This window comes from Cyprinus carpio, chromosome B14 (genome assembly GCF_018340385.1).
Source record: "Cyprinus carpio isolate SPL01 chromosome B14, ASM1834038v1, whole genome shotgun sequence".
Taxonomy (NCBI): Eukaryota; Metazoa; Chordata; class Actinopteri; order Cypriniformes; family Cyprinidae; genus Cyprinus; species Cyprinus carpio.
The window spans coordinates 21,818,662-21,842,773 of NC_056610.1; the positions used below are offsets into that span (position 1 = coordinate 21,818,662).

Consider the following 24,112-nt stretch of genomic DNA (forward strand, 5'->3'; position numbering starts at 1 on the left):
AGTGCTGTCGTATCTCAACGTACAGTTTCGGTCTGTGACTGTGCTGTGGAGAACTTTTAATTTGGGAATCTGCTAAAGAAATGCTGATCACTTTGCGTCTCAACATGATACGCATTACACTATAGGTAGCCTGAGTGTGAACGGTGAGCTCTGTTTACATAACAGTCAAACAAAGGCTATGTGCTTCAGGCTGTTAGCAGTAGCACTAGCTCTAATAATAGGTAATTGCCTTCTGGTATCCCTTGGAGCGGTTTCATGTTTAGCTTTCGTGGTTTAATCAGCCACTAATTTTCTTAAGTCTGTTTCAGTATTTTGTTCACAGACTTCAAAAGCATTGAGGTGACTGCATCTATCACAATGCAGAGACTCTGTACTGTACTCAGCAATATGAAACCTATGAGCTGTGTGTTTACTTTGAACAGGACTTTGTGTAAAACTTGGAGAGCTACCTCGCCCAAAGGCTAAAACAAAGAGAGAGAAAGGGTAAAAACACCTCCAATCTGTGTTCCCGGCTGATGGTTGATGGGTGTTGGGCTGAGTTTAGGGGGAGGGTTTCAGAGGGAGGGACAATGTCATCAGGATTGGGGAGGAGAAGATCAACCTGATTCCTCAGGGAACGAGGTGTCTCAACAGCTTTGCAACTCTTTAGTCTCGTGAACATGCTAAATTAGCTGGAACCGTCAACACTGGCTTTTCTGGCAGAGTTTTAGTGTTCATTATGGATGAAAAGCGATTCGATTTATTTCCACACTGGAATACTGTCATACCAAAGGTGTGAGGACTTTGGGAAAAGTTTTATGCATAGCAGCAGTCGAGGACCTCAGGTGAGTTTCTGAGATGTCAGGCATGCGGTGTCAGTTCTCATTTCTGTTAGAGGATTTTAACTACATCCAAAAATGTGTTGGTGGTGCTTTGTGGGATTTTATAAATCTTATTATTTTGCTGTGGTAAGCATTTCTTTGGGCTGCAGTCAGGCTGTTACAAGTGTTGCAGTTAAGCAAATGTGTAAAATCACACTGTATTTTAAGGTCCCGTTCTCACTATTAACTACAGTACAACTTTTGCCAAAATAAACTCCTAATTTCCTGTTTATTAATAGTTAGTAAGGTAGTACTTAAGTTTAGGATTAAGAAGTTTGGTCATGCAGAATAAGGCATTAATATGTGCTTTATAAGTACTAATAAACAGCCAATATGATGATGAATTGGACCTTAAAATAAAGTGTTTTTCATTTTCTAAATAGACATAAAAGTATTTTAAATGTTGGTACAAACAAAAATGTGTTACTAATTACTACTGTGAAGACTGTGCAAGTGCATTTCACAGGTCTGTGTGTTTATAAAAAAATAGTTATTAAAGCACATACGAATATGCTTTTTATATTATTATTGTTAATTTAAATGTTTGACTTGTCATCTAAAACACAAACAGAAGCTCTCCTCTATTCTAACACATTTTGACTGGGGCCTAAGGTAATCCCGGTCAATATTATTTCTTCCTAAATACACATAGCAATTTCACATCTCATCCATCAAGGCCTTTAACGTGGCGTGCTCGTTAGAAATTATATATTGTGCATTGAGTTGATTTACTTATTGAACATTTTGTGGTACAAGGTGGTTATAGATGAAGGTGGACACCTTGATGATAACAAGAAATGTTCTGGTCCAAGTAAACTGGGTTTAAGCTATTTGTCTAAACTATCCGTTCTCTGAAGCCCTCCTAGCAATTTAGATAACTGGCTCCCTGTGGCACTAGGTGTGCATGTGAGGAAATTTCTGTGAGGTCCTCACATAAGAATCCATTGACAGATGGGGAACTATAGCTCACACAGGAAAATGTTGTAAAGATTTTTGTGCAAGATTTTTATTTTATTTTAATTTTTTTGAGAAAAGGATTTATTCTCCGATAGAATGCGACAGAAAAAAAGCATGCATTCATTGCTTTGCTTTAAACAAAGATAACTGCATTTATCATAATCTAATTAGCAGGCAGTTCAAAAACGTTTTGGGAGGAAGTTCAATTCCCCGTCATCCGTAATGCCTCAGCACCGCCGAACTAGTTGTTCTGTTAAAAATGACGCATCTGTGGGCATGTTGATGCTTGGCTCTGGCCACAACTTTTGCAAACAATAAACCAACAGCAAGAGCTAGTGTAATCCTATAGTAATCCATGCACCACAAAGCACTAATCATGCAGGGAAAGTAATAAGAACTCCTGTAGAGTATGAAAAATTGCAGTACGTGCAATAGTTGAAGAATGCACTTTGTTGGCTTACTTGTGGTTTACAGTATGCATGTTTTAAACACATGCTATAGTTTGCTTTGATGTGACTTTCTTGAATGTTATTAGTGCTTGCTGCATGTAAAGTTTGATTTAGTACCATTACAAGACGTGCAAGCAGTGCTGAACTGTTCACAATATCCTTTAATGCCATTAAATCTAACAAAACTGGCAAAGTGAGAACTGATAGTGAAACCTGATACGAGTGTGTGCCGCCTGATTGAACGTGTGGCGGCAGGTAGCTGTGAGAGTGTAGGCTGGAGGGCAGCACACTGCACATCCTACTGCTAACAGACTCACCCTGAGGGATTTCACAACTCTTACCTGTTGGATTTCATGAGATTTCAAAAGAGTTAAGAAGTATTATTGCTGAAACCCACACAGAAATGCAGGTTTTATTTATGTCTAACCAGTATGGGACAGATTAATTCTGTTACTACTTCTATCCCATTGATGCGTTCCAGGAAATATGGCTACATTCCCCCCACCCCCATCTAGAGAGATTTATGGCGGTTAGAACTGTTATCATTCATCTACATACATATACAGGAGACTGACTGAGAATAATAGTTTAAGTAAGCTTAAATTAGTTCATCTTCCTTTTAATTCTTTACAGTCTCCATTTTTTTTTTTTTTTTTTTTTACCTGGTGTCACACAATGTGTTGTAGTTAAATCAGGGGCATAACAATCCTTTTTTGGGGGTTAATGCAATACAATATTTGGCACCTCACAAAGTACACTTTCAGTCAGTGTGTTAACTTTTACGTAAAAACATCTGAAATATCTTAATATTTGAAATTCAAGCTAATTTAACTGAAAAGAAATTAAACTAAAGACTAAACTGAAATGCATTTTCATAGCTCCAAAGCAAAAATATATGGTCACACTTTATTTTAAGGTCCAATTCTCGCCATTAACAAACCATTAAATATGACTTTTGCCCCAAACTCCTAATTTGCTGCTTATTTATAGTTAGTAAGGTAGTTTTTAAGTTTAGGTATTAGGTTGGATTAAGGATGTAGAATATGTTCATGCAAAATATGTGAGTAATAAGTACTAATAACATCAAATACTTAAATTAAATTCATTATAATAAACAACATTTTAAAAATAAAAATCCTTCCCTGTTGCCACTGACAAAATTACCCTTTTTAGTGTTCAATAAAGAATAAAGAAACTGGGTGGGATTGGGCTAAATCTTGTCACTAAAAATTGCTGTCGAAAAAGAGGGTAAGGAAGGGAAGCTCAATGTCAGGCGCCCCCAAAATAAATAATTTTGGTACCCAATGTAGTTTAGTTTATAAGTTACTAAACCTGTTTTCATATGCTAATTGTGGTTGACTTGTAGTTAAAGAAAACTGGCTCAACCATGTGAGAATGTATCACCTGGTTTAAAAAGTTCTGGTGCTCTTCTCACGGTTAAACAATGTGATGTTGCTTGTCAAGGCATGTCAAAACGGGACAAAAAATATCTGACTATGGTCTTTCACTGGGTGAAACAGACAATGAGATGAATATGCGTGTGTGTTTTGTGCTTTTTAGGTTCGGTATGTGGTTAGATAAAGGTCATTGTAATGTTACTTCGTCATATTGGCTCATGGTAAAACCATGTTGTGGTCTACTTGTCAGAAAAAAAGGAGTTTTAAACATTTTTTTTTCCTTCTTTTCAGGTCTGCGGGACCAGGTTGAGACAGTGAGAATGGCTTTCACAGACACAGCCATAATTCTCAATGTCATAGCAGTCCTAGGAATGCTAACCAGATGTCAGGGGAGCCTGGTTAAAGACAACTCTCTGCTGAGGTTCACCCATCATTTATATAATGCCAGCATTTATGAGAACTCTGCCCCCAGGACCTATACGGAGAGCCCGGTCCGAATGGGCATCATCCTATCTGATCCCTTCTGGGACGTTAAGTACAAGATTGTCTCTGGTGATGACGATGGCCTTTTTAAAGCTGAGGAGGTAACCGTAGGAGATTTCTGCTTTCTAAGAATCAAAACCCGAAGCAGTTACTCAGCTGTGCTGAACAGAGAGGTACGAGACATTTACACTCTCACCGTCGAGGCTACCGAAAGCACCTATGACAACCGAGCTAGAACAAAGGTATCGATCCAAGTGCTTGACACAAATGATCTGAAACCACTCTTCTACCCTGCCTCTTATCATGCACTAATCAAAGAAGACACACCAATCAAGTCGAGCCTGGTGAGAGTGAGCGCAACGGATGCTGATATTGGCAGCAATGCAGAATTTTATTACTCATTCACCACTAGATCACACCCCTTTGCCGTTGATCCGTTCACAGGGACCGTTACACTTATCAAGATGCTTGACGCCAGTCAGAGAGACAGGTATGAGCTGACTGTGCTGGCAGAGGATAGGACAAAGAAAATCTCTGGTGTGCAGAAGTTTGGAAATGTAGCAAATGTTGTTGTGGCCATACAAAACGTGACAGAAAACTTTACCCTCATCACACCCACCAGTGCAGCGACTCCACAGACGGATGACGACAAAATAAGTGTGAACATCAAAACTGAACCCAAGGAGAAGGAGAAAGTGGCATCCTTAAGTATAGTTGAAGGGGATCTGCTGAAGTGCTTTCAGATTATTCCATCCACGTTGCATGATGGTGGCTTTCAATTGGTCTCAACAAAATGGATTGATTGGTCGCAAAACCCATTTGGATTAAACATTTCCCTTCAAGCCAAAGACAGAAGAAACCCTCCTTTGCTAACGCCTATAAAAACCGTGCATATACCTCCTCCTCCTCAAGTTAAACCTTTGGCATTCGAGCAAGAACTCTATTATGTCACTCTCAGTGAATTTTCTCCTCCGAAAAGTCACGTAGTTCGAGTATCTGTAGGTTTGAGTTTCAAAAATATAACCTACAGCATCAAAGAAAACCCGGATAGCTATAAATTCAAAATCAGTGCCAAAACTGGTGTGATAATGACTTCTCAGACTCTTGACTTTGAAAAGCACTCTCACTATGAGTTTGATGTCATAGCAAATGATGGAGAAGCGTTTACCCGTGTCGTTGTGGATATAATTGATGAAAACGATAATGCCCCCAGGTTCACGTTGCCCTCATACCAGGCTTCTCTGCCTGAAAATGTCCCGATCGGAACAAGCATCTTGACTGTCTCTGCTATTGATGTGGACAAAGATAACAATGGTTTTGTAACATACTCTGTAGCCAACACAAGTCCAGTTCCTTTCAATATAGACCCACTGACTGGTGTGATTTCAACCTCCCAGGAGTTTGATTATGAGCTTATGAAGAGATGGTACCACCTGAGAATCTGGGCCTCTGATAGCGGAAGCCCTTTCAACAGAGTAAGCGAATGCTCCGCAACCATCACCATGACCAACGTCAACGACAACGTTCCAGTGTTTGAGCGGGTGGCATGCAATGCCTCCATACCCCCAGACTTTCCTGTGGGGGGGAGTATTGCAGAGATGTCAGCACTCGATCTGGATGAGCTACAGCACATCATATACAGGATAGAGTCTGGGAATGATGACGGACTGTTTACAATGAACCCTGTTTCTGGCTCCATTAAACTTGCTAGGGCAATTCCCTCAAAGTATGAAGGCACAGAAAATCCTTTATATATACTTAAAATAACAGCAACAGATGGCAAATATAGTAGTGACACCAACACTGTGACTGTGCGGATCACAAGCAAGGGCGAAGGAGCCAGCACACATTGCGAGGAGACTGGAATTACAAGGCAGTTGACAGAGAAGCTTATTGAGTCGTTTAAGCCGTCTCTCAATGCCAAAGAAGAAGAATACATCTCAGATGTTCATATAATTAACCAGCACTCTCCAAAGTTTGTCGCAGGCACACCAAGCTCTATCGACATCAGGGAAGACTTTGCTCTCAGTAGATCTGTGTTGCAGTTTAATGCCACTGACAATGACTCTGGCTTTAACGGAAAGCTTGTCTATGCAATTTCCAGTGGAAATGAGGATGGATGTTTTACTATTGACATGAACACAGGTGAACTGCAGGTAATCATTGCTTTGGACAGAGAGCAAAAAGAGTTTTACATTCTCAACATAACCGTGTTTGATCTGGGATCTCCACAATCCTCTACATGGAAGCTTCTTGCTGTTAACGTTCTTGATGCAAACGATAATCCTCCGTTATTTTCTCAGCCAAGATATGTGGTGAACATCCCGGAAAACACAGAGGTTGACAAAAGCATATTCAAAGTCAATGCAGTCGATTTAGACTCTGAAGACAATGGAGCATTTAAATTTTCATTGCTAACCTTCACCGATTTGTTCAAGATTGATGAAGTCACAGGGGTGGTGAAGGTAACTGGGCCTTTAGACAGAGAGACTTTTAGCAGATACGACATAACAATTGAGGCCAGAGATCAAGCCAAACTGGACCCACAGCTTTTCTCATTTACAGATCTGGTGGTTGTGCTGGAGGACATCAATGACAATCCTCCAAAGTTTGTACCTACAATCTACAGGATCAAAGTTCCTGAGGATGTTCCTCCAGGCACAGTGCTGTTGTGGGTCGAAAGCTTTGATTTAGATCTGGAGAGTGGAGGTCTAATAAGCTACAACCTAAAGAACAGCGAAGCAGGGACCTTTTTCCTGGATACATCCACAGGGTGCTTGACTCTGGAGCGTGAACTGGACTTTGAGAAACAGCGGTCGTATAATCTAACAGTTCGAGCTGTAGACCACGGAAAGCCCCGGTCTTTATCATCTTCATGTTTCATTGAGGTTGAAGTGTTAGATGTAAACGAAAACCTGAACCGGCCCCTCTTCACCCAGTTTGTGCATAACGCAGCCATTATGGAGGATGCTACAGTAGGAACATCAGTGTTGACACTAACCGCTGTAGATAACGACCTGGGACGAGATGGAGTAGTCAGATATTACATCCATGATGGCTCAGGGCTTGGCGTCTTCACAATTGATGAAGAAACAGGTATGATTTTGATTACAACACGTCTCACATGCTTTACCTAGATAGAAAAATACGTCATGGATATTGCTGACCTTTTCTATTACAGCACCTGCCTTAAGCATGTTGGATCACCAATGCATGTTCAAACATTTACAGATCAGTCATTAGGCATACCAAACATATGTAAAGACAAAATGATACATGGCTTTCTCCTGCACGTTGAAAAATATTAGGCATTTAGCGTTACATTTGTTATATTACATAAACTATTTTTCTTTGACTACATAATTTTTGGGTTGAGTTTTGCAGTTCTTGTGCACATTGTACAATGAAGTGATTTTAGAATTAAAATACAATAAATAAAAACAATTGTTGATACTTGTTATGAATGTTTGATAATAAAAAAAAAATTCAAACACAAATTAAAAATCTCTCATAAAATTCCAAACCCTCAGTATAGTTCACCCAGAAAAATAAATTTTGTCATTAATTACTAATCCCTCATATCATTCCAAAACCTCAAGACCTTCGTTCATCTTCAGAACACAAATTAAGATATTTTTAATGAAATCTGAGAGCTTTCTGATCCTCCATAAACAGCAACACAACAACCATGTTCAGGTTGGTCCATCAATCAATGGTTCAGCCTTAAATTTATTATTTTTAACAGATCACTGATGTCACATGGGCATAAAATTAAGGCTGAACAATAGATGGGTCACATGGGCTATTGTACGTACTACCTTTCTGGGCCTCGAACATGGTAGTTGTGTTGCTGATTATGGAGGGTCGGAAAGCTCTCGGATGTCATTAAAAATATCTTAATTTGTGTTCCGAAGATGAATCAAGGTCTTATGGGTTTAGAATGACATGAGGGTGATTAATTAATGAGAGAATTTTCATTTTTGGGTGAACTATCCCTTTAAGATTAGGTATGGGGTAGGGTTAAGGGATCTAAAATATGGCCATGCAGGATAAGGCATTAATATGTGCTTTATAAATACTAATAAACAGCTGATATGCTAGTAATATGCATGCTAATAAGTAACTAGTTAATAGTGAGAATTAGTCCTTAAAATAATGTATGACCGAATGTTTAACATTATATGAAGAGAAGCACATATTTATTGTTAAATGTGCAGTATATTACTATTGCTATAGGTTAGTGATTCTGGACAATTACATTTTGCAGGTGTTATTCAGACCGCAGGCCTTCTGGATCGTGAAGCTGTGCCACACTATTGGCTGACAGTTTATGCAAAAGATCTGGGCACTGTACCACTGGTATCCTGGACCGAGGTCTACATTGAAGTTTGGGATATTAATGACAATCCCCCTGAGCTGTCCCAGCCTGTCTACTTTGGCTCAGTGCAAGAGAATTTGCCAAAGGACAAATCTGTGTTAAAAGTATCTGCCACAGACATGGACAAGTCCTCTGAGGGGAAGCTCGCTTTCCAGATCCTAGATTCTCAACGCGTGTATTTCAACATCGACGCAAAAACAGGTAAACTCTATACTTCAAATGGTCCATCAGAAAGTACTTGTTCATCAGTTTTGGCTTTATATGAGAATGATGAAACGACACAAGTTGGTGATTCATGTCATGCAATCTTTGATGGATTGATAAAACGTGTCTAAGCACATGTTTTTTATAAGGGTGGTATGCCTCATGAAGGGCACAATGAATAGGACCTCTAATTACTGTGAATAGTGTGATCAGTGTGTGTCATTTTATGTCAAGGGTGAGGACAGTTGTTAAGCAGGCCCACAGAGTCACACAAACCGCAACACCTCTGACCCTTTTTGCAGCTCGACCTAGCCTTTGAACACTAGCTATGAAAATTAAAACTGCATTAACCAGCGTTGCAAGCTTGCACTTGTCTTAACTAAGTCCCATCTCTTTGTTGTTTCATATGCCCCACCCTGAGCTAATAGTCAAGGATTACAAAGAAGACAGGGGGTTGGGTTGTATTATATGAAGGATCTACCACACTGAAATGTTCATTTGTAGATGTTTAAAAAATTTAGATGTTTGTATTTCCATTGTTATAGTGCTGGCGGGTTTGGCTGGAAGCTTGAGGTGAAAAGTTCTGTCAAAAATAAAACCGGTGTGAAGCATTACTTTTAAAGAGATCTCTATGAATATTGTATGCATGCACTGTATAGTCTAGGAGGATCAAGGAGAATGCTAAATGAATATAAAAGTGTAATATAATCAATGCTACATCTCAAGAGCCAGCAGAGACAGCAACAAATCACATTTCAGTACGGTTTAGCCTGCTTCCCTCAGGGCTAAAGTGACTAGAGTTTTTTTGGCGCTCCATGTCAGGACAGGACAGACTGAGATGACAAATCACTAGAATGAACACTATGACTAAGCTAACTGCCTTTACAGCTTAGCACCATTGAAACATAGAATTTATCAAATATGAACACTTTCTAGTTAAGATTAAGTAGGAAAGCCAAATATTTCTTGTGAAGGTTGGGAGTTTACATTATCAAAAGCCAAATGCTCTAGGGGAGATTAAGACACGAGAATCGAGACAAAAAGGGTTGCTTTGTAATTTTTTTGCATGCTGAAAAAATGCTAAAGACGTGTTTTTAATCCATGCATTTGCCTATTGTCCCATGCATGATAGAGCAATCTTTTCACAGGTGGGCATTAATGCCAAAACCACACTTTCAGGATTGCCTGCCTAAATACAGGCTGTCATAAAAGCCCAGCAGGGTTTGTTTTGAGTGCTGCACAAGTTGATAGACACTGTGGGTCCCTGCCAGCCCTCGTCTACTGAAACGACACTCTTAAGTGTTTATTGCAGTGGTGGTAAACCACTGTCACTGGTGCATTTTGCCTGCCCTTAGCCTGAAGCTGTTGATCCATAGAGCACACTTAACCAAGCCCCTAACACCCAGTTTTAAAAAGGTGTCTGAAAACCTCTTGTACTAATTCACAACACTTCAGTGGCTCTTAAGCCGTGGCTCATTTTCTGGGAGTTTCTTGGCAACTGGGAAGTCTGGTCTTTTGGTGTACGTTAGCAATGGCTAAATCCTCACTGACACGGACATGAAAAATAACCGTTGTTCCCACGTCTTGTATACCACAGGTTGACCTAGTATAAACAGTGGAACAAAACAAATAAAGCTTGAAAAACAAAGCTGTGGGAAGAGAAAGTTAAACGGGCAGCCTGGGGTGAACGAACAGGTGTGCCATCCATCTGAAGCTGTGGTGGCATTGACCAGACTGTCTGTTCTTCCTGTGTGTTTGTTTAGGTGTGATCAGCACCCGTGCTCCCCTGGACCGGGAACAAAAAGCAGAGCATATCATTGAGGTTGGTTCACTTGCTTCCTTCTGTTTACTAGGTCATGAACCTCAGGCCTGAGCCTTTCTCTGGCTGAGTGCTGAGAACATGTTGTGGTTAAGTTACACATAAAGGAGAAATTTTGAATAATATTCAGGTGCGTCTTTGCTATACAACAATTCACAGTGTCCATAAGCTCCAAAAGGACAAAAAGCATGATAAGTTGTCTGAAGCCAAGCCAAGTTTTGAGTGCTGAACAGAGAGAAATGTAAAATGATTCACTCATAATCATTTCCTCTTGTGTGCTGTTAACTTCAGATCCATTGTGACCGAATCATTGAGTCAGTGTTGAATCAGAGAACCAGATCTGTCCATTTTATGAATGAATCACTCTTTTGAGCCAGTTGTTTTTTTTTCCTCAACAAACTGGTTGATCTGTTTCACTAATCAAACATGATCAGTTTGAATCATCTGATATGGCACTGTTGTTGTGTGGTAAAGAAATGCATGAAGATTCACTTTAAATTTATCCTATAAAAAGTAACAGCATTTCATTTTGGGTGAAGTATACGAAGCATATTTGTAGTGTGGTTAATACTTGGTAATAATAAAAAAATACATTTGATTCACTCACATAGTGAGTAAACTTCATTTTAAAACAGTTACAGTCATAAAATTATTTATAAAGAGTTGTTTAATAGAAAAAGTAAAATGGATATGAATTATGTGGATATGGTTACAGTGAATGCTAATATAAAGAATATAGCAGTTATAATAGTTTTATATTTAGACTCTAATATTATTAATTATTACATTTCTCTGTTTTTAATATTTAATATTTAAGTAACATTTAGTTTATTGAACCTAAGAGCCAGTTTTATTAGTAGTTAAATACTCTGTAGAACAGCTGTTTATTTAAAGATAAATGTGTTTTTGATAAACATTTTTTTTTTTTTAATTTCACAATCCATGCAGCAAAGAGTTAAATACTCTGTAGAACAGCTGTTTATTTAAAGATAAATGTGTTTTTGATTTGTGCACATGATGTTCTTGATGTTTCCCTCACCTGCCGTTGTTTAGGTCATGGTTTCAGATGAAGGGGCCCCTTCATTAAGCTCCACTGCTACCGTAGTCATTGAAGTCCTGGATGAGAATGATAACAGCCCTCAGTTCAGCCATAAGCTCTTCCAGGTAAAACTCCCTGAGCGGCAGAGCACGGCTGAGCCTCAGGAGATCTACAGGATGGTGGCTCGTGATGACGATGTGGGGCCCAACGGCATGATCAAGTACAGTCTGGAAGACGGCAGTGAGGATCGGTTTGATATTCATCCTGAGACCGGGGTGGTGACAGCTAGAGGAGCGTTTGTTCAGGGCAACTACAGTATTTTGACGGTACGGATACAAACTAGGATTGTGCACTTTTAGATTGACAAGGAAATGGTGTGATTCACAATGTTACAGTTTGGTTCAGAACAACCATTTGAATCAGTATTTTTTTAAATGCATTTATACAGTTCTTTCCACTAAGTTATTAGGCAAGAAAGCTTTCAGCTGTGTCATACTATTATTTACTCATGCGAGTCACAGTACTATCAGTTTTGGGGCAAAATCAAACATAAGGTGTAATTTTTTTTAAAGAAGTATACTACAGGTCAAAAGTTTGGAATATTTAAGATTTTTTAAGCCTCTGCTGCTCACTAAGGCTGCATTTATTTGATCAAAAATATAGTGAAACTAAGATTGTGAACTATTATTACAATTTAAAGCACAAGAAATTTCTTATTTGAATGTATTTTAAACATTATTTATTACTGTAATGACAAAGCTGGATTTTAAGCACCACATTTTTATGGAAGATATGGTGTGATATTTGATGAATTGAGAAAGCTGAATTGTTAGCATCATTACACATGATCCTTCAGAAATCATTCTAATAGGCTGATTTGCTGTTCAAGTTGTATTAGTACAGCTGAAAATGGTTGTTGTGCTTAATATTTTTGTGGAAGCTGTGATACAGAAATTTCTGAAAGATTATGTGACACTGAAGACTGGCGTAATGATGCTGAAAATTCAGCTTTACATCACATGAATAAGTTACATTTTAAAATATATTTCACAATTCCATTGCATTTAATGTGTTTTAATCAAATAAACAGCATTAGTAAGCACTTCTTTAAAAAAAAAAAAAAAAAAAAATTAATAGACCAGTAGTGTAAATAATTCTCAATTCAAAAGTCATGTTTCAAGAATAATGCAAGACAATTTTAAGCAACATACTCTGAAAAAAAGTTGTTAACATTCTACAAGCATTTATGCCAACAAAAATAATGTGATATATTCCAATTACACAAAAAGAAAAATAAATACACATTTTCACCTTTTGTGTTTTCCTTCACTATCATAGATTCAAGCAACAGACCAGGGCAGCACTCCAAGAATGTCTAAGACTCGTTTGCATGTTGAATGGCTGCCCCAACCTGAGCCCAGCTCCGATGTGCTGGCTTTTGATGAGCCCCCCTTTAACTATGTGGTGATGGAGACAGATCCTGTCACTGACATGGTGGGAATCATCCGAACGGAGATCCCGCAGAACCTTCTCTTGTTTGACATTATCGGTAAGCACCTCTCTATCAATCACTTATCAAACTTAATTGTATTGGAGTCAAACAGTAAGGATGTTGGCTATTATGGTACAGTACAGCATGCAGGGGGTCTGGTGTCACTGTGATGCTATAGTGTCCCTCTCTGTGATGAGATCTGTGCCAGGATGCTAATCTTAGCAGTGACACATTTCTTCAGATGACAAGCCAGAGCACCAGAGGAGCTGCCTTCCTCACAGCTCTGCCATCAGTCTCTCTGTGGCCGTGCAAGCAGCACATATTCGCCTGCAGTTAAGGGCTGAACCTGACCTTCACTCTGCTCCCGCATTCTTACCTTCAGCCCTGCAGACTCACTCCGAGAGAAATGAGCTTCAGTGGAAATAAATCACAAGCATTTGTAGTAGGGAGGGAAAATGAATCGCATGGAAAAGAATTCACCTGTTGGCTACATATCTTGTTTTATCTCAGCGTGGTTCTGATATGATGACAGCGAGGCTGGCATTAATTTACATTCGTTATCTTACTCTTAGATACGAACACATTATATTTTAACCAGAAGACTGTGGTCAATCTGATGAAAAGACTCTTTGATATTAGACCCAGAGTCATACATTTCAGATAACTTACACATAGCTCTGAATTTGTCATGCATAATTTTGTGATTTATTAATGTTAGGTCATATATGTGGTTTCACTTTGTGCTTTTAATTATGATTTTTAATTTGATTCTGTACTTGATAAGTGAAGCTAGACAGTTAGAAGTGATGTGATTACATAAATTTATAATTAAAAGTGCTAGTCTGTAAACCCTGCACTTATTTAATTAGGGAGAAAACCAATGACAAAAATAAGCAGATATTGTAATAAGTTATGGATTATTACTTTGCATGGCAGAATTAACTGTGCATAGTTGATTTGTTCATTAAAGCATTTAATAATCTATAATGGTTTTATGATGGATCATTTATGTTAAAAGCAATAATTTACATAAACAGCAGGAAAAATATAGAGAATATTATAGAGAATATAAGGTCTGAATCTTAGTGCAGTGTTTGTTAGAAGTTGAATGATTGCATCTCTAGTGTGCTTAACTTTAACCCTAACCCTGACTTTTTCATCATTTAGTTTGAAGGCTTTGTTTCACTGTAGCAGCCCATGAGAAGCCAATTATGTATTTATTAAAAAAGATCATCAGACAGCGTTTGTTCAGAATATATCTCAAAACCTCCATCAAGGCCAGTATTAGATATGGCTGATCTTCAGCAAAGAGATAGATACATTTGAAGATTGCTTTGTAAAGTTTGGAAATAAACACAGCGAACAGACACCTGAAAACATAGTTATATTAAATCAGGACCAGAAAATGGGCCTTCAATAGGTGGAATTTTTTATAAACACCATCTGTTAAAGCAAGCATGAATTTACCCCTACTGAGTAAGACGTCTGGTCTTTTTATGCATGTGCCAAATATTTTCCCTTAAACAATAGTCCTGATCTGATGAATAGTGTCACAGGAGTGCCCTTGTTTTCTGTCTTCATTGTACCAGGATGGGCATAACAACAAAGTCTCATGTGGGTGTTCAAGAGAAATTGCATGATTGGTACCCATGCTCTGAAATGTGAAATCTACAGTATGCTGGTGCTTTTCATCAAGGATTTTTTGTTGCTACTCATGTACTTTTTTTGCCCATGCAAGATTTAGAGGATTGTACATTTATTACAGTTCACCTGACTCTAACTGTCACAACACTTCATGTTACTCAGCCCTAAAGTAATGCATATGGGTTCACTCACAAAGGTTCACTCAGAGGTGTTGATGGCAAACCATCAGATGTGTGAAACATGTTATTTTTTAACATATATTATTAATATTAATCTTAGCAGTCAGTTATGCAAAAAGCATGCATATAAACCAAAATTAAGCTACATGGTTACATGCCTTTATAATTAAAAGCACTAGTTTGTATACAAACATTGTAATAAGTTATTATTTTTATGGACTGTTGTAATTATGTAATATTGAAATACATACATTTAAATAATATTACTGGAATATTAATTAAAACACATAAACAATGATTAATAGACCAGCTAGAGAAGCAACAAATGAATATGCACCATAAAGTTTGATCGGATACACTCCCTTTGATGAGTATAATACATGAGAAGTGTTTTTAAAGTTGACAAGCCTTTTTTGTGGTTGCATTTATGTGGTTAGTTCAGAGCAAACCTCAAACCAATGGGTTGAGAACCACTGATCTAAACAATAGCTGATGTTGTACCTTAGGTGGTGATGAAGAGCGGGACTTCTACATTGAGAAGAACACAGGGAGCATTGTGAAAGCTAGACGTCTGGATGCAGGCAGAAAATCTCATTACAACTTAACAGTCAGAGTCACAGATGGATTTCAGGCCATAACCACTCAGGTATGAGCACACATGCCAAATCCATCACACAATGAATGCAGAGTCAATAAATTCATAGCGTGCAAACAGAATGCAAAATGAAAGATTTGCCATTGTTATCAGGTCAGCATATTAATATGTCTCACTTTATGCCAATGGACAACTGAGAGTGTAGTGGTTTGCCTTTCTTCTCTTAGGCCTACATTCAAGTAGTGGATATAAATGAGCATCGGCCCATGTTCTTGAAGAGCCTCTATGAGGTGAGAGTGCCAGAGGACACATCTCCATGGATGGAGATCCTTCACATCAGTGCCCACGATGCAGATGCCAACAGTGGACTCTATTACTCCATCCACAGCAGCCTTAACCCAGACAGCCTCAAGTACTTTCACCTGGACCAAAGGAGTGGTGTGCTTGTCATGAAAGAGGAGCTAGACTACGAGACCATCTCCACTCATACTCTGATTGTGATGGTAAAGAGACGCTTGACTTGACTCATCTAGACTCTCATCTCAAGGTCTTATGTAAATAGTAGCCAGTGCAATCTGTTGCAATTATGGACAAGCTTTGATTAAATGGGCATGAAAGCATTTGGTAATTTTTCCAGTTGAATGATATTAGAATTCATTTAATCATCTCGAGTCCCTCACATAATGATATACTGTAGATGGGGTCAGAGCACAGGGAAGACCATAAATCCACATTCCCGAAACATTCCTGACCTCAATTAAGCGCCTTAAAGAGAAAAAAAAACTTCAGTGGTCAAAAGTTATCTTCCTGACTCTTGCACCACACACATTAACCTGTGTACTTTATCATTCCAGGTACGAGATGAGAAGATCCCAATAAAAAAGAACTTTGCGAAGGTTGTTGTGCATGTAGAAGACTGTAATGACCACAACCCATCTTTTCTGAGTACTCATTATGAGGGCACCATAAGTAATGTGGCACTCACTGGCATGGAAGTGCTACGAGTCAAAGCCCTGGATAAGGATACTGGGAGCAATGCAGAGATTGTTTATTCCTTTCACACTGGTAAGACATTTGCCTGGAGCACTATGTTACCTTTGCTTTTTAACAACTTTTAACAACAAGTCTTGCCTTAATACTTAATTTTAATGTGGCTTTTAAAAAATACTCTTGGGTGGCAATTAAAAAATGATAATCATGTGTAATCAGTTTTTGACATTTAACACTAAAATCTCCTTGTTGTCCAGGTGGGAATGTAGATGGACCCTTTGAAATCGACCAGGAGACAGGAAGCATTCATGTGTCTGATGCATTAGACAAACTTCCGCAGGAGCAGTATCACCTCACAGTAAAAGCCACAGATCAGGGCTTTCCCCAGCGCAGTGCCCTTTGCCCCGTTACCATCACCGTAAAGCTGTCTGAATTCACACCACCCAGGTTCTCCTCCAAAGAATACATCACTGAGATAAGTGAGGCTGTGCCTCCTGGCTCCCCTGCACTGTCTGTCTCCGCCAGCTGCCCGTCTTCAGTGCTGTACAGGATCAGTGACGGCGACCCCAATGGGACGTTCCACATCAACATAAACTCAGGACTCTTGTCTGTCCGAAACGCACTCGATTTTGAGCAACACTCCTCCTACCGTCTGACAATAAGAGCTACAAATACAGCAGGAGTCTCATCTGATGCGGTGGTTTACATTTATGTGATAGATAAAAATGACAACGCCCCTGTTTTCCATCAGGACACTTATTATGGGCAAATTAGTGAGTCTGCACCCATCAACAGCATGGTAACTGGGGAGAACAACACGCCGTTAGTGATTAAGGCGTCAGATGCGGACAAAGACACAAACGCTCTTCTGGTCTTCCAAATCCTTGAGCCTGCTGCTCAGAAAGTGTTTAGAATAGACCCAAGCATGGGTACCATCTCCTTAAAGTCTACAGTTGACTTTGAGGCAACACCTGAATTTTTCTTCACAGTTCAGGTGTGGGATTCTGGTGAGCCATCACTAAGTAGTTCCAAGCCATGCAGAGTAAACATTCGTGTCCTGGACATTAATGATTGTCCTCCCAAATTTGCTTTACCTGTATACGAAACTGCCCTCACCTTACCGGTTTTTGAAGACATGGATGTGATCCAAGTGACAGCTAACGATGCAGATTCTGCAGTCACCTACATGATTTCAGAGAGCACTATTAAAAATGCTTTTAAAATAGACCAGTCCACTGGAAACATCTCTGTGAATGATTCTTCTGAACTAGAGTCCCATTACGAGTTAAAGATCACAGCCTCAGATGGGTTATATAAAGACACTACCCTAGTGAGATTAAATATCACCAATGCAAAAAAGACTAGTCTGAAGTTTGAGGATAGGATGCATGTAGCCACCGTACTGGAGAACAGTACGTCTATTAAAATTTTAGCTGTTCTGAGAGCAACAGGTAGCTACCTGAATGAGCCCTTGCAGTACACCGTCTTGAACCCACATGGGAAGTTTGCAGTGATTCCATCGTCTGGAATCCTGCAGACCACCGGCGTTCCATTTGACCGGGAGGAACAGAATGAGTACGATGTCGCTGTGGAGGTCCGAGACATGAGGCACCCTCCACGTGTGGATGTCACTCATGTTAAGGTCTATATAGATGATATCAATGACAATGCCCCAGAAATATCAAATTTGCCTCATTCGCTGATGATATCAGATGAAACCGAACCAGGGGATGTTCTCTTTCAAGTGCTAGCAACCGACAATGACTCCGGTGAAAATGGATCCATACTATTTTCACTGGAGGATGATTTCAGTCTCTTCAGAATCGACCGTTATCTTGGAGATGTGTCGTTACTAAGACCTTTAGATTTTGAGTCTTTGAATAAATATGTTCTTACTGTACTGGTGTCAGATGAGGGTGAGCCGAGTCTGTCAGCCGCCGGGACGTTGTACGTCCAAGTGCAAAATCGTTCTCATCCGATATTTCAAAGCCTGTACTACCCATTGAAATTACCTGAGAATATTAAGCCATTTACAACGATCCTGCATGTGCAAGCAAGAAATCCTGAAGGATACCGCCTTATCTACAATCTAGAGGAAGACAACGCCTCCAGGTTCTTTAACATCGATTTCAAAACAGGGGTCTTAAGTGTCACTGATTTCCTAGACTTTGAGACTCAAACAAAGCATATTTTGACTGTTCGAGCCACGGATTCGGTGACTGGCACCTTTACTGAAGCCAAAGTAGAGATTGATGTGGAAGATATAAACGACAATGCCCCTGTCTTTCAGACTCTGTCTTATGTTGCAGATGTGTCTGAAGGCCTTTCAATAGGCACATCTGTTTTACAAGTCTCAGCTGTTGATAGAGATTCAGGCAGGAATTCAGATATGACTTACCAGCTGGTTGACAAAGAAAAAAATGTTTTTGAAATCGACCCACTAAGTGGGATTTTGGTGACATCGCAAGTTTTGGACTATGAAACCTCGCAACAGTTCACTCTGAAAGTTAAAGCCACAGATAAAGGCACACCACCTCTCAGCAGTGAGGCTCAAATCATCGTGAACGTCATAGATGTCAATGATAACCCTCCAGATTTTAGCGAGCCATCTTATCGGGCCTCTCTTGATGAAAAGGCCACTTGTGGCCACATCGTTATCAAAGTTCAGGCTTCAGACCCCGATAGTAAGGATGACCTCCAATATAAGATCCTGTCAGGCAATGAAGGGAGATATTTCTCTATTAATGAATCATCCGGACTTATCTCGTTCTCTAATGTGTGCAAAAGAAACCTGGATCCATTTTATAACCTCACCGTTGCAGTTTCCGACGGTGTGTTTCAGAAGACTGCCCCTGTTAACATTGACATGACAAACAGCAACAAGTACAGCCCCTATTTTAGCCAGAATATTTACGAGGCAGATCTGGCAGAGAATGCAGAAGTGGGAACTCGTGTGATCCGATTGGCTGCTATTGATCCGGACGATGGTCCATACGGGAGTGTCGATTACACCATCATAAACAAGCTTGCTGATGAGAAGTTCTCTATCAACAAAGACGGACAAATTGTGACTTCTCAGTCTTTGGACAGAGAAAATCCATCGCAACGTGTAATAGCGATTAAGGTCATGGCTAAGGACGGAGGAGGAAGAGTGGGGTTTTGCACTGTAAAGATTATTCTAACAGATGAAAATGATAACGCCCCTCAGTTTAAAGCCTCAGAGTATCAGATTTCCATTCAATCCACAGTGAACAAAGGCTCGCCGGTTATACAGATAATGGCTTATGACGCAGATGAAGGCAAAAACGCTGACGTCACTTACACAGTAGAAGAAGCGGAAGAGGTTACAGAAGATATTATTGAGGTCAATCCTTTTACTGGAGTGGTCAGCGTCAAAGAGAGTCTGGTTGGTTTGGAGGATAAGATTTTCAGCTTCAAAGTTAAGGCCAGAGATGGAGGCATACCTTTTTACAACTCCTCTGTGCCGGTACAGGTCAAGGTGGTCCCACCGGAGGTCACTCTACCCCAGTTTACCGAGCCACTGTACTCGTTCTCAGCATCTGAGGACCTCCCTATCGGATATGAGATAGGGACAGTCAAGGCGGACGCTGACATGCCACTGATATACAGCTTAGTGAATGGCAACACTATAGACAGCAACAAAGAACATGTTTTTGCTGTCGACAAAGACAGCGGTACTCTTGTAATGCAGAAGAACATTGACCACGAAAAAACCAAGGTGTACAAGATCGATGTGATCGCTCAAGGAAGTCACAATGGCACCGATGTAGCATCTCTTGTATCTGTTCACATAGAGGTTCAAGATGTTAATGACAATCAACCTATGTTTGAGGCTGACCCCTACGAGGCCTTCCTGGCTGAGAATTTGCCTCCTGGCACCACAGTCATTCAAGTGACAGCTAATGATGCAGATACAAATGTCAATGGAGAAGTCTCATATACGCTTGAGCCGGACTCAGATGATATTGGCAACATGTTTACCATTGATTCGCAAACTGGCTGGATTACTACCTTAAAGAGGGCTGATTCTGAGACCAAACAGCTTTATAGGTTCTATGTGGTGGCCACTGATCATGGCAACGCTGTCAAACTATCCTCTTCTGCACTAGTTGAGGTTACTATCACAGATGAAAATGACAACCCACCTCAGTTTACAGAGGAACTGTACCAAGGGTCCATCCTTGAGAACAGCAGGCCTGAAGAAACCATTGTTACTCTGACGACTGCTGATAAAGACGTGTCTGCAGAAAACAGACAGATTGTATGTTATATAACAGGTATGCAAAGTTAAATGATGCCTCATTGTCTGTACAGATTACAGTTGTCATTACGTAGTTTAAAGTTTAATCACTCATGAAACTGAGTTCTGGTAGTTCTTCTGGTTTTACAGTTCAGCTTTCACATTTTATTTCAAGTCTGTTGTATAAACAGTTTTGCATGGGTGAAGTTGTGTATTTTGGTTTTAAACAAATAATGTTGGTGTTTTCATCTCTGAGATGGAGACCCATTGGGACAGTTCTCAGTCACAGCAGCAGGGGAGGAGTGGACAGTGATTTCCAAAAGTCCGCTTGACAGAGAAGACAAAGACAAATATACTCTTAAGATAATTGCCACAGATGGAAGGTTTCAAACATCTGCTAATGTGGAGGTCCATGTTCTTGACCTCAATGACAACAGTCCTTTGTGTGAGCAAGTAAGTCGGATATTCTCCAGAAGATATATGTGTATGTGTGGTTCTTCAGTTATGGGCACTTTGTCTCTGTGGACATGTAGAAAATAAATGCAAAATAGTAATAAATAAATCTGGTGAAATGAATGCACTTTTTAAATGTAGGAAGAAATAACCAATGAATGCATGGGAAAAAGTTTCCAATATGTTATTCATAAAATAGATTGAAAACATTGAAATTCGTTCAGGAAAAATCACCCTAGGGACTTAAATGTGCCTGTAGAAACACCCAAATACTAAAAGTACTTGGGTTTTTGTTCCCAAATTACAAAACTTGATGAAATATGATGACAAGCCATTTTTTGTTGTTGAAAACTTCCCACTTGGAATATATTTAGTAACTTTTTCCCTTTTCCCAGTTACTTTATACTGAGACTGTCATGGAGAATTCCCCATCGGGCTTGTTCATCCTGAAGATATCTGCTTCTGACCCCGACATTGGGACAAATGGCCAAGTGTCATTCACTCTTCATGGACCTAATGCAGACAAGTTCCATCTTGATTCCAGAACTGGTAATTTTGATCTCCAGATCTAGTTCCTCCTGCATTTTCCTAGAAGAATTCACTGTTTAAAAATAGTTAGAAACAGTTAGAGATTGCCTTTGCTTACTACTGTGTTAAGGAAATTCAATCAACAACACAGATAAGAGGCAACTCTCCCAGGGCATTTGGAATTCTTGGAATTCCTTGTAAACAATGAGAGTATTTGATTTATGATAAGTTTATGTGACCTACCTTCTTCCAGAGTATCCTATCTAAATGTAACATCTTTTAAGACGGTTATATTGGGTTTCCAAGATACAAGATGCAAGAAATGCTTTGGGCAAAGGACTGTGTCCAGCTCTGTAGTGTTAAATTCCTGAAACAGCAACTTTCTTTGTTTTTTGTAGACATGTTAAAGAAAAGAAACCACTAACTCCAAGTAAATAATCTGTTGCAAACCTTTATCAAATAAATAACTAGTCAAGGCTCGTCTTAGATACCATACATGTTACAACACCTTGTGTTTAACCCTCCCCTGTTATCGTCAGTAAAGCCTTGTTTCGAGCATATGCATGATTTTTTTTTTTTTTTTTTTTTTTTTAGGAGAGCTGTTTACACTTGCTGTCTTGGACCGGGAGCGGGAAACAGAATATGATCTTGTTGTCAAAGCGACTGATGGTGGTGGCCGCTCTTGTCAGGCAGACGTCACACTCATGGTGCAAGATATGAATGACAACCCGCCACAATTCTCTACAAGCCATTATGAAATCACGGTGTTTGACAACACGACGATTAGGACGCCTATTGCTGTCATCTATGCAAAAGACCCAGACACAGGTATGGTACTGCTTCTCTTGTCACAAATGGCTGCCTTAAAGCAAAAAACACAGACTATTTTCAGCTTATCCACTCAGAAAGCATTAAAAGCCCCCAGGTTTTTGCCTTGACCCATTGCATGCAGGTTGAAATCCTAAAGGTATGCAGCGTTTGATGTGGAAATGAAGGCTGTGACAGAGAAACATGATTAGGGAGGGACAGACCACACCTGGAGATGTGTGTGAACATGTACACACACTGCCTACCGTCACAGGGATTCATATGAATTTAAAGTATCACGCAAATGTGCAAAGTCAAAGAACAGAATGTGTTTATCTTGCAGTGTGACCATCAATCAATTCTAACACTTTATTTTGATAGTCTACTTTGCTAACTATAAGCAGCTAGATATCAACTAACCATCATTAGAGTATTAGTAAACTGTCTACTTAATATCTGCGAACACTTTATTATGACTATAAGTAACTTTGCAAGCACGTCGACTTATTCTACCAACCCTAACCTAACAGTCTACTAATACTCAAATGAGTGTTAGTTGACATGTAGTTGCAAATTAATGAGAGTTAGTTGATATGTATGTTGCAAAGTTACTTATAGGTAGTAGAATGTCTGAAGTGGACTATCAAAATAAAGTGTAATCAAATCAACAGTAACCAATTAAATAATTAAGCGGTAACACTTTATTTTAAGGACCAATTCTCACTATTAACTAGCATGCATATTACTAATATATTGGCTGCTTATTAGTACTTATAAAGCACATGCCTTATTTTGCATGACCATATATTAGATCCCTTAATATTAAACTTAACAACTACCTTACTAATTAGGAGTTTATTGAGGTAAAAGTCATTGTCAATACTTAGTTAATAGTGAGAAATAAACATATTACTTTTAAGACCCCAAATCATTTTTAGGCATCTGTTGTTCTGCCATTCCTGAACTGAAATACTGAGAATATTATGTTATATAACTCTTCCAGGTATAAACTCAGAGGTGAGATACTCTCTTCAAGGCGCAGACAGCGGCTTCTTCTCCCTAGATGAAATCTCAGGCATTCTGAGACTGGAGAGATCTCTAGCCGATGAGATCAAGTCCACTTATGAGATGAAAGTCAAAGCCACTGACCGAGGCCTCCCTCGCCACCTTTTCTCCTTCGCCACCATTACAGTACACGTGGTCGTCCTGAGTGATTACCAGCCATTGTTTCTTAGCTCAGAGTACTCTGTACAGATCCCGGAATCACTTCAGATCGGGTCGGAGGTGATCAGCGTGTCTGCCCTCACCAAAGACGGCACAGAAAGTGAGCCTGTGCGATATACTATCATCTCTGGCAATGAAGACGGCCGATTCCAGATAAACCCCATGACAGGTACGGGCTTTTTAATTGAGGTTTCTTTTTTGATGCATGTAGATGAATTTGGTTGATGAAATAAACAGCATCAAACATGTCAACATTTTTAGACACTTTAAATTTCAGAGGTTGATTTAGGTTTATTTTTGGTAGTTTGAGATCTTTTATTATGATGAAATCAAAGCGCAACCAACAAGAAAAA

At 39.4% G+C, this 24,112-nt stretch overlaps 1 protein-coding gene across 1 annotated transcript in view; it reads left to right on the forward strand.

Moving 5' to 3' along the window:
- Positions 1-583: 583 nt before the first annotated feature.
- The window catches only part of LOC109078604 (protocadherin Fat 2-like), a 48,623-nt gene continuing 25,094 nt past the window's right edge, over positions 584-24,112 (forward strand). The window contains exons 1-14 of the mRNA XM_042738583.1: positions 584-824; positions 3,955-7,242; positions 8,414-8,725; positions 10,492-10,550; positions 11,601-11,912; positions 12,925-13,135; positions 15,408-15,547; positions 15,724-15,999; positions 16,351-16,561; positions 16,744-20,784; positions 21,004-21,200; positions 21,596-21,749; positions 22,323-22,556; positions 23,539-23,928. Of these exons, the coding sequence (XP_042594517.1) occupies positions 3,984-7,242; positions 8,414-8,725; positions 10,492-10,550; positions 11,601-11,912; positions 12,925-13,135; positions 15,408-15,547; positions 15,724-15,999; positions 16,351-16,561; positions 16,744-20,784; positions 21,004-21,200; positions 21,596-21,749; positions 22,323-22,556; positions 23,539-23,928 (9,796 nt within the window). The 5' untranslated portion in view covers positions 584-824; positions 3,955-3,983. The remainder of the gene's footprint in view (positions 825-3,954; positions 7,243-8,413; positions 8,726-10,491; positions 10,551-11,600; positions 11,913-12,924; positions 13,136-15,407; positions 15,548-15,723; positions 16,000-16,350; positions 16,562-16,743; positions 20,785-21,003; positions 21,201-21,595; positions 21,750-22,322; positions 22,557-23,538; positions 23,929-24,112) is intronic.